The sequence below is a fragment of the Nipponia nippon genome, unplaced genomic scaffold (assembly GCF_047370975.1).
Source record: "Nipponia nippon isolate SJK-2023a ecotype South Korea unplaced genomic scaffold, ASM4737097v1 scaffold_5, whole genome shotgun sequence".
NCBI lineage: Eukaryota > Metazoa > Chordata > Aves > Pelecaniformes > Threskiornithidae > Nipponia > Nipponia nippon.
The window spans coordinates 75,718,467-75,728,704 of record NW_028262369.1 but is presented as its reverse complement, the minus strand read 5'-3'; the positions used below and the strand labels follow the sequence as shown (position 1 = coordinate 75,728,704).

The following is a 10,238-nucleotide window of genomic DNA, read 5'->3' as shown; positions in this document are numbered from 1 at the left end:
ATATTGGATACATAATCTGATTTTATGTCATTTTCCCAAACTTTGTATAGTCTTTATATTATAGAATTAAGACTAAGAAATTAATAGTTGTTTAAAGGCAAGGTGTACATCTCAAAATGCAGTTTGTCTTCTGGAATCTTAATTTGGGATGAAGAAAAGGCAGCTGTACCCTTTACTGAGTCCCTTTAGTTATAACTTCTTGTCCCCAAGACACTTCAGGAAGCATTTTGGTACCAGGGTGTTGAAAAGATATTCAGTATGGTGAGTAAAGAAAGCACCTAAGATTTTCAGAACAGCCTCCTGCCAGATTCAGATCATTTTATGCCCACCTTGCCTCTCCTCCATCATTTGTGTTTTAAAGGTAAAAAAATTAATGGTTCAACTGGTACGTTGTTCTGAACCAATCCAGGGGAGCAACGTATTCCAGAGCTATATAGCCAGAACTAACATTTTTGTTCATGTTTATAGCAGGGAAGAATTCTAACTTGCAATTAGTGTGGCACTTTCAGGCGGTTAGAGGTTGACCTTTTTTCTGTTTTCAGGCTCCAAACTGTATGCTGTCATTTCTGTTATCTTCAGAGAACGAACGGGGTTAAACCCTCACGCGTATCAGAGCTCCACATAGAAGAGTGGCAGAGGAACTGAAGATGGCTTGAGTCACTTTTCTTGGGAGACCTTAGCGCTGGTTACAGCATTCCCAACAGCTTTTTTTTACACGGAATTTAAAAATACGCCTTCCCCCCCAACTCCAAAACCCACCTGTTGGGATTCTTTCATCAAAAAGAAATGTAAAATAACCTGGACTTGCATCTTTCAGCTCCTTACGATATTGCCTCCACATGTCATGTGGAGCACATTAAGCTGACTTTCCATCAACAGTAAAAATTCCCCATGGCTGGGGACTTTGTCTGAGCCACGGTATTTTTAAAGTTTTTTTTTGATGTTTCTCTGCTGGTCGAGCACAGCCTTGCCCCCGACTCCTCTCTGCAGGACCACAGCCTAAGTTGCACACATGTAACATACCACTAAGAAAGAGCTGCAAAAAAGGCTTTTTTGCTCAGGCTGGAGTAACTGAGGAGAGCGACAGTAACTCCCCAACACCCGTTCACTCCTAAATGTCTTTCAGAGTTTCCCTCCTCTGCCCCCTCAGCGCTGCCGGCGGGGAGCGGTCCCGCTCCTAGCGCCTGCAAGCGGCAGCGCGCCGGCTCCCCCGACTCCCGGCCCGGCGCCCGCCGGGGGCGGGGCGGACCCCGGATGCAGTTGCTGCCCCGGCGGCCAGTTCCTGTGCGTGCCCTCGGCCTGTCGCCCGTCCTCCGCGACATGTCGCTGGTGGCGGAGGCCTTCGTGACTCAGCTGGCCGGTGAGGGGCGGGTGACGGCCTAGAGAATCGCGGGCGGGCGGGACGTGGCGGGCAGGGCCCCGCTTCCTGTCAGACGCTGCGCTCCGGGTCGCAGCCTGAGGGTGGCGGCGGAGCTGGAGCCGCCCCGCTGGGGTGCGGAGCCAAACCCCCGCGGCCTCGGTCCCCTGGGTGAGCCCTCGGGACGGGGCTGGGGCGCCCTGGGAGCCAGCCGGCCGCGCCTGCCTCAGGGAGGGGCGGCTGTGGAAGGCGAACGGCGGGCCGGGGGAGGCAGGGGGCTGTACGGAGGCAGGGGCTGTACAGGGGGCTGTACGGAGGCAGGGGGCTGTACACGGGGCTGTATGGAGGCAGGGGGCTGTACAGGGGGCTGTACGGAGGCAGGGGCTGTACAGGAGGCTGTACGGAGGCAGGGGGCTGTACAGGGGGCTGTGCGGAGGCAGGGGCTGTACAGGGGGCTGTACGGAGGCAGGGGGCTGTACAGGAGGCTGTATGGAGGCAGGGGGCTGTACAGGAGGCTGTATGGAGGCAGGGGCTGTACAGGGGGCTGTATGGAGGCAGGGGCTGTACAGGGGGCTGTACGGAGGCAGGGGCTGTACGGAGCTCAGCCCTGGGCCCCTTTGCCCTCTTGTCGCCTGCCTGGCACTTGGAGGCGAGGGCAGGTCACCCTGCACAGCTCCCCACAGAGCACAGGGGTGCAGGTTCGCCAGGCCCCCTCCTTTATGGGGTCCCTTACCCCTATGCTAGGGCGCATCTTTACTTTGGTTTAATAACTTCTCTGTCTTTAAAACTATTTACTTTTCTTCAGTGGTCCAAAAAACTGCATCGTATTTATAATTACAGCAGCTGGAGTTGAGTCCCGCTGTGTGGGCGAGCTCAGCGTGGTGCCACCCTCTCCCCGCGCCCCACGGGAGCGTGCCGTGTGTGCTGTGTTGCTCTTGTGAAGCTGGGAGATGCGACAGTGCCTTTGCTGCTTGGTAGTGCTCTTGTGATCTGCTGCAGCTGGGCCACGTAAACTGGATGTGAGTCGTGTCGTAAAAGAGAAATGTGGATCGCTGTGGAGTTATTTAGCAAAAAATGACATTAATCTGCTCTCAAGCAAGAAGAAAACATGCACCTTGGGTAATTCCTGGCTAGGAAGTTCAAAATCCAGTTAGTATGTTGCACACTGAAAATCAGTGCATTGGCCAGTTTCTCCTTACTTGTTATTCTCTGTTCCTCGTTTCTTGCTGCTACACAAGCTCACAAGTAATAAATACTGCAAGGAGACAGCATTTTAACTGCTACTGACCTGTTGAGGCGTAACCCGCTTTTTTGTCTCAGGAGCTGGGTCTTCTGCCACTTGGTAGGATTGGCATTTGTTAATTCATAGATGTTAGCACAAGCCATGCTTACACTCTAAGGGCCAGAGCCCTGGATCCTCAGGGTGTGGAGAATATGGCACGATCAGCATTGCTTCATGCCATTTACTAGCCTTTATGATCTCTTTAGTATATTTTATTTACATTGTGAAACACAAGGATAATGACATATGTGAGTAGGTGTTGATTCTGCTGGATTCCTCTGTTCTGTGACCATTATGGGTATTCTAGAGTGACAGCTTGCTGATATTTACTTTCTTCTGGAATTACAACCTCAAAACTATACTGTATGTAGGTATCTCATTGCTTTCTTGTTGAAAGTGCTGGTTATTTTCGCAACAACTTCCCACTAAACAAGCAAATTTTTGTGGAATACAGCAATGACAGACCCAAATTAAGTACAGTGTAAGGAAAATGTGTGTTTGAAAAATGGGAAACAAGAAGACAAAGTTCTGCAACAACTGGCTCTTTCCCTCCTTGCTGAAGCATTCTTATTCTGTTCCTAGAGAGATGTTTGCCCCTCCTTTGGGGTAGTTGGATGCTGCTTATACTAGTCAGACTCTCGTGCTAACAACTGTACTGTTAAGGTGGTGCTTTGAGGGCATCAGAGCTGCTCAAGTACTTCTGGACACTCCTACAATTTAATAAGCTTAAAACAGTAGCACCTCATCTTTTACCTGTCAGTCACAGGTTAAGTGATGCTCGTTTTCTTTTTATAGGTAAAGTAGTATGTAGGCATCTAATAGAAAAATACTGGCAATGTTCGTCTATTTCTGCAGAGCAGAAATGGTTGGTGCTTATTTTATTAATCTTGTGCTTCTGCTGGATACACAGCTGTGACTTAAGGTACAGTAGAAATCCTTGTTGCAGACCTGTCCACTGAATCATTCTTTAAAACAAAATTATGACATTGCCTTTGCTTTCCCAAAAGTGAATCAGTATCAAAAGCAGTTATCTGCCTTGAAAATAAAAAATACCTTTGCCAGTGGGTCGTGGCCTTCCTAGCTCATCTGTATTATGTACCAGTCCCAGACTGAAACTAAATAATGGCAAAATCACTCCATTTGTTCATATGGAAGATTTTTCTAAGGGGAAAAAAAAAGTTATCCAGGATCTTGGCCAATACCCAACGTACTTCTAGATTTCCTGAGATGTTGCACAGACACAGAGTATATTTCCTTCTGGTACCAAGAAGATATAAGTGTCCCGCAAATGTAAGAATATTTTTGAGGAAGAAAAGTGGTGCATCTGCAAGGAAAAAATACCACTTAACAATGACACTTGTTTTAATAGTGTCTTGTCCCCATATCTGTGGTTGTGAATACTGCCTTTCTGTTATGTATGGATGGAAATTTAAGAATGATTGAGAATTTTTTCCATGTCCATAAAAATGAAATTTGATTGGCTTGTCATTGAGAGTCTTGTCCGTGAAGACGGTTGCTTTGTCGTGGCAGTTGCAATGAACTACCGCTGCTCTAACATGTAACAGCTATAAAGCATGGGTCTTTGCATGCAGGTGTTTAAAGACAATCATCCCAGCATAGTTTGTTTTCTAGAAAGGTTTTAAAAGCTGAGGGGAGGGTTTTAGTAGAGAAAAGGATCATAACTTTCTTTTACACACTGACTTGCTTGTGTATGTATTTGAATTTTTTTTGTTAAGTACTACCTATCTTCACCTTTCCTGCACCTTATACATTCATTTTTGACGTGCCTATTCACTGTCTCAGCAAAACTGAAGCACAGAAAATACCAACATAAGAAAAACTTTTTTTACTCTGAGGATGGTTTAACATTGGAGCAGGTTGCTCAGAGCAGTTGTGGAGTCTCCATCCTTGGAGATGCTTAGCACCGAACTGGAGATGGCCCTGGGTAACCTGCTGCGGCTTACCCTGGACCTCCAGAGGTGCCTTCCAGCCTCAGCTGTTCTGTGACCATCAGTTGCGCAGCCCGCTTGCGCTGCTGCAGTAATTCAGCACCCTCTCTGTGCAACATGCGTTCACCCGAACATGCTGAGCATAGCCTGCTGCTGTAATGCATTAATGATTAAATACAAAATGATGACTAAATCACTTACGTGGAGTAAAACACTTGCTTTAGTGCCATTCAACTGTTCGCTTATTCAGAAATATAGAGGTTGATTCTGTGTCTCAGGGAATAATAATAAAGAAATATTTCCATAGCTTCATGAATTGCAAGCATGTTATGTCACATTTTAAATCATCTATTGCTGAACTGTAGAAAATATTAATTGGATAATATGGTAGAGAATTTGTTTAGAGTAGCTCAGCATCAATCACATATTAACAGGATAGGAAATGAGTGTTTATACTGTAAGAAGAATTAGAGTGCCAGCTTTCAAGTCGTCCAGAACATTAATCTTTCTAACTCTAGTAGTTTTGAGAAGCTGACTGCTCAAATCATCTATAAAAGATTGTTGAAAAGATGTTTAATTGATCACTAAATTACTCAATATGCTTTACTTTTTTTTCCCTCAAAACATTAGTTTTAGATCAGTGATCAAAAGAGAGAAAATAATATCCTTGTTTGTCCTTTGATCTCTGGAAAATTACTGCTGTTTATTGCTGTTGAGTTATGTCCAAGGGTCTTAGGCTAGTTTTAATACTAAGGGAAATGAATGCAGTTTGAAAAACAGATGCCCTCTGCCTTCAGATATTTTACATTCTTAGTGAGTCTACCTCCAATGTGACATGCCAGAGCGAAAATAAATCTCTGACGTGCATGTTTTATGTATTGAGACAAGCTGCAATTTGGCTGAGAACAAATACATAGGGAATGAAACCTGACCACCTAAATTGTTCCTGCACATAAAGACATAAAATTTCAACTCAGTATGCATTTTGTGCATCAAAATGTGCATAGGTAAATGTTAACATTTCCTGCACATGTAAGGTGAAAAAAAGTTATTCTTGCTTGATAATAGGTTGTCTGCAGCACAGATTGTTTAAGCCTCCTGCAGAGGTGCTTGTAGTCAAAAAGAGGTGATTTGAAAATACCAAATTTGTCAGGCTGTATGATTTTATCTTACAGTGTTCTTTTACATGTGCTTTTTTTTTTTCCATTGGTAATAAAACTAAAAGGAATCGCTTTAACTCTTGCTCAGTTTCAATAAACAAGTCTCTTGCGCTGCTCTTGCCAATTTGTGCTCAGACACATATGTTTTATGAGTTGATTTGAACCAATCCTTTGAGTGGATTGCCTATCTAATCTTTTTTTAGGTCAGGGGAAAAATGACTTTCTTTCACAATTATTATAGTCCAGTACATATTTCATTTTAGATATTGTTATTTCTTGTTTTTAAAAAGCAATATAATTACAGTTTATGATAGAGTATGCTTCTATAGTTGTTTCTGGCTCCATTAAGACTAAGCAGTCTTTCTCTAATCAGCATTTTATCGTTGCATGTTTTCTGCTAAAGTAGTATCTTCTTTTCTCATGCCAGAAATGAGAGTGCTCTAGAAATATTGGTAACAAAATCAGTACATGAAAAGTAACACATATTTTGTTATTGTCCAGTTTGACTTGCAAGTGAGCTTTCATCAGTTGTGGAATGATTCGGGTGTGAGTGCTGTTTAGGAGCTCACAAGAGGTCACAGAAGAACAACTTCAGAGAGGAACCAGATTTTTCTTCTCTTTCTCACTCCCTTTTTCTCTCTGGTCCTTGGATGCTCTGTTCTCTGACTGTCCCTAGGCACTAACATGGTCTCCTCGTGTAGATTTGGACCCTATGAGCTGCTTCCTTTTCAAAACAAGAATGAATGAAAGAGCTTGGTTGCTGTCCTTCTTTGCTCTAGTTGAACAGGCGTCACATGCTGCTGCATTGCTGGGCATTTTCAGCTGTCTCTTTTGAAAGTAAGTGAAAAGCTGCAGCTGCATGCAAGCCGTGGGGAGGACAGAGAGAAAGTCCACACCGGGTTCTGAGATTTTTATTATTATTATTTTTAAATTCTGGTCTTTAGTTATTAAGAAGACAACATAGATGTCATGTGAACATGGATGTTTTAATACAAACTGGAGGAATTTACATGTAGTAGTAAAACCTATGAAATGCATAGGAAGGATTGGAAACATCAAAAGAAAAAATTACAATGGTGCTGCAAAGAATGCAGAAAAAATTGGTACCAGTCTCATTTGGGGGGGAAAAAGCCTAACCAAAAAACTGGAGTGTGCATACTGAATTGGAGAGCAAAAATGCTGAGAGATGGGAATTTTTAACAGTTCTGCCTTCTAGCTGTTGTATAATGAAATTGAAGCTGATGTATTGCTTGCATTCCTAGCAAGAACTTTCAAAGTCCATCTGCATGTGTATTTTTTTTTTTTTTTTTTTTGCATTTGAGTGCCATATTGGAGAAACTGGATGCATTGCAGTGTGTTCACTGAAAGCCTTGGAAAAGAAATGAGGAAGACTGTGAGGATATGATGAAGAGAAGAGGATAAACGTTTTCAGATTTTGAAGTAGGAAGTCTGTAGTGTTTCCCAGAGGTGAGGAGGAGCCTGAGAGGTGCTGTTGCAAATACCATTGTCTGTTTTGGGCTGACTTAAAGACTGTGAGCCCTAAAGCAGCATCTTCCCCCTTGCTAGTGGCAGTGCTTGGCTGGCTGACTGCACCAGTGCTAACTGCTTGCATTTCTACCCTGCAGAGCTCTCCTGCCTAGAGATCTCAGCTCTTCTTGCCTCTTTGCAAGACTCTGGCACAGAGAGTCTCTGTTGTCATCACTTTGTAGCTGCTGGTACTTCTGTGCTCAGGGCTGTGGGCAAGACAGGAAAGAGAATGAAGCGGAGCCTTAACAAAAGGCCAGAGGGGCCAGGGCTGGGTGAGCAGGAATTGTGTGTGTGGACTAGCTTTTGGAGCAGGTATGGGATATTGAGGTCCTGTCTGGCGGGACAGATGTGTAGGTTCTCTGTTGTGGATCAGAGTAGGGGTGCTGTGGATGAGAAGCAGGGAGCTCCTTGGGGGACTTTGCCGAAATTGTGTTCAGACTGCCTGCCAGACATCCTTAGGGGAGAAGGAGTTCAGACTACCACAGAGAAGAGGGGATCTCAATCTAAGAGAGCTTTCAAAGGACTGATTTAAAGCATACAAATGTAGATAACATGGCTAAGAAAGGTCCCCATCCAGTAAGGCGCTTAAGGCATTCGTGAGTATCATACCTCCAGTGTCCTGCTCTTCAGAGCTCCTGTGCTTGAAGTTTCAGTACTTAAGTCAGGGCCAAAGAGGGGCAAGGGACTTAAGTAGCACAAAGGGAAGGGATTGATTTAGAGATCTATAAAAAGCTGTAATTAAGAATTACAGAGCTTCGAGATGGAGCATTTATGCTGAATATCAGGAATAAGTAAAATAGCTCCAGCTTGTCAGGACCTTATAAATAAATCTTTTGAGATCATTTAGCTGGCACACTCTCTGATTTTTCTGAAGAAATCCAGATGTTGATTTGGGAACAACTTTTATTTACGGATTTGATTTTGTTGAGATTTTTTGGCCTCCTCTTCTGATGGGAGGCATGATTCTGCAAGTGCGGAGATGCTGAGCCATCTCCCACCTGTGGCCTCCTCTAGCGTGAGAGCGCTGAGCACCCTGGGGGATTGAACCGCAGATGTGTACTCTCTGGAAAGTCGACTCAAAGACAGTAACAGAATTGGACTAATGCTTAAATACTGGCAATTAATAGCTTTCTTGGAGGGCAAAGAAGCAGATTGTGTCATGCTGAATGGCTGCTGCAGTAATGTCACACGCTGACTGTCTTAGTGGTACAGCCACAGGAAACTCAAGTTTGAGAATTGCTGCTGAGATTGAATCTTTATGTTGACAGTCTGCTTGATCAATAATTACTGAACAGTCATGATTTATCTGAATTGTAATATCTCTGTGAAGGCGGCCTCGGATGGATTTAAGCAAATGATGTAATTATTTGATACATGATTTAATGCATACTGTTTAACTTGTGTGAAAGTTGGTTTTCATTTGGCAAGGCACTATGAAACACTTTTTGGTCCTTTGTTCGCAGAGCCAGGCAGTTGCTGATGCTTTCATTTTTTCTTGGCCCTTGTTAGTTTACAGGATCAGGCCAGTTACATGAAATTGATCTGTACTCAGTGTGGGTGGGTTGAACTGGTGGGTCTTAAGGCAGCTAATTCACAACTTTCTCATACTTCCTTTATTGATCACTGTTAATGTACGAGATGTATATTTTTAACTGCTTTGGTTCCAAAGTGGCTGCAGCTTCACTGTATATATGTATACACCCCTCCACTTATTTCCTGTAATAAGGATATAGAAACACATCAATTCCTGGCATTTTCTTTTTAAAGAATGTATTGCTACTTGAAAATATGACCGATTTGTATTATGAAGAGAATGAAGTGATCATCCGCTTCTTTTTGATGCATTTTAACATCAAGCAGCTAATAATCCTCTTTCCTTCTGGAGTTTGTGGGATAGCTTTCTGTGTGGTTTTCTTTGGGTTACTACATCTAGACCATAGTGAGCAGCAGGTCCCCCCATAGCACCAGTCATGGGAAACCAAAAAGGGTAACTGTTTTCCTGCTGATTGTTATGATGTTTGATGTGTAATGTTTGGAGACTTGTAAGTAGTGTTGTTGGATGTGGATGTTGCCCAGATGTAAGACTAAATTTCTTTTTAGTGTTTACTCTTGTGAGAAAACAGTTTTGAGGTATCTCATTATAATTTAATCAAATTTGTACCTAGGGAGAGGCTGAAGGAAACTATGTGGAAATAATGTGTAAGTTAATCTCTCCAGCTGCAATATTGCAATACAGTGATTCAAATTAATGCCAACATTTTTGTTGTTGTTTTTAATAGAGGATATCTTGCCTCTTGGTTGTTTTAATAGGCCTTTAATGCCACGGGAACCAAACTGGTAAATACAGATATTTCAGCTTTCCTCCTTTTTATGCAAGTTCAATATCAAAGTGTTTGAGAAGAATATGACAGAAAGGAAACTGATCCATGCAAATGTGGTGACTTTAGAGAAGGAGTAGTCTTCATTTCTATATGATCCGTATGCAACTTCTTAACATTTCAGGAAATTGCTCTGTCTGAGAAGATCAAATGTTCCCGGGCCAGGTCCTAGTCTCACCTACACAACAGCACAGATTGAAATGCATGGAAGAGATTGTTAGTTGACTGAGTACTTAATTTACAGAAGCAGAAAGAAGATATCAAAGGATAAATTCCTGGCATACTGAGAATTCAGTAAATTTTAATTTATAGGAGATTTGGGGCAGAGATTGTCTTGATTTACTTCTCACTGTATAGTTTCAGTACTTGAGAAATAATCAACAGGATAGTAACATTCTGTGTTAATTCTTTAGCCTTGATTCTACGAAACTTTTAACCTGTTGATAACTTAACATCTTGATGCCGGGATCCACAGGTCTCTGGCGTTTGTCTGTGGCTGATATTCAAGAATGCTGCAGCTTGACAAGTGTGCTAAATGAGTGGCAGACTAGCAGGGCAAACCACACCACATACCCTACTGCTTGA

At 43.1% G+C, this 10,238-nt stretch overlaps 1 protein-coding gene across 7 annotated transcripts in view; it reads left to right on the top strand.

Annotated features, from left to right (window-relative positions):
• The first annotated feature begins 1,211 nt into the window (after nucleotides 1-1,211).
• MTX2 (metaxin 2) overlaps nucleotides 1,212-10,238 on the top strand; it is a 35,852-nt gene continuing 26,825 nt past the window's right edge. The window contains exon 1 of one of the 7 annotated variants that reach the window (XM_087733150.1): nucleotides 1,212-1,360. In XM_087733150.1, the coding sequence (XP_087589276.1) occupies nucleotides 1,255-1,360 (106 nt within the window). In that variant the 5' untranslated portion in view covers nucleotides 1,212-1,254. Of the gene's footprint in view, nucleotides 1,361-7,070; nucleotides 7,216-10,238 lie in introns of those variants that run through there. The other 6 variants (XM_087733149.1, XM_087733151.1, XM_087733154.1 and 3 more) reach the window with 6 other exon arrangements.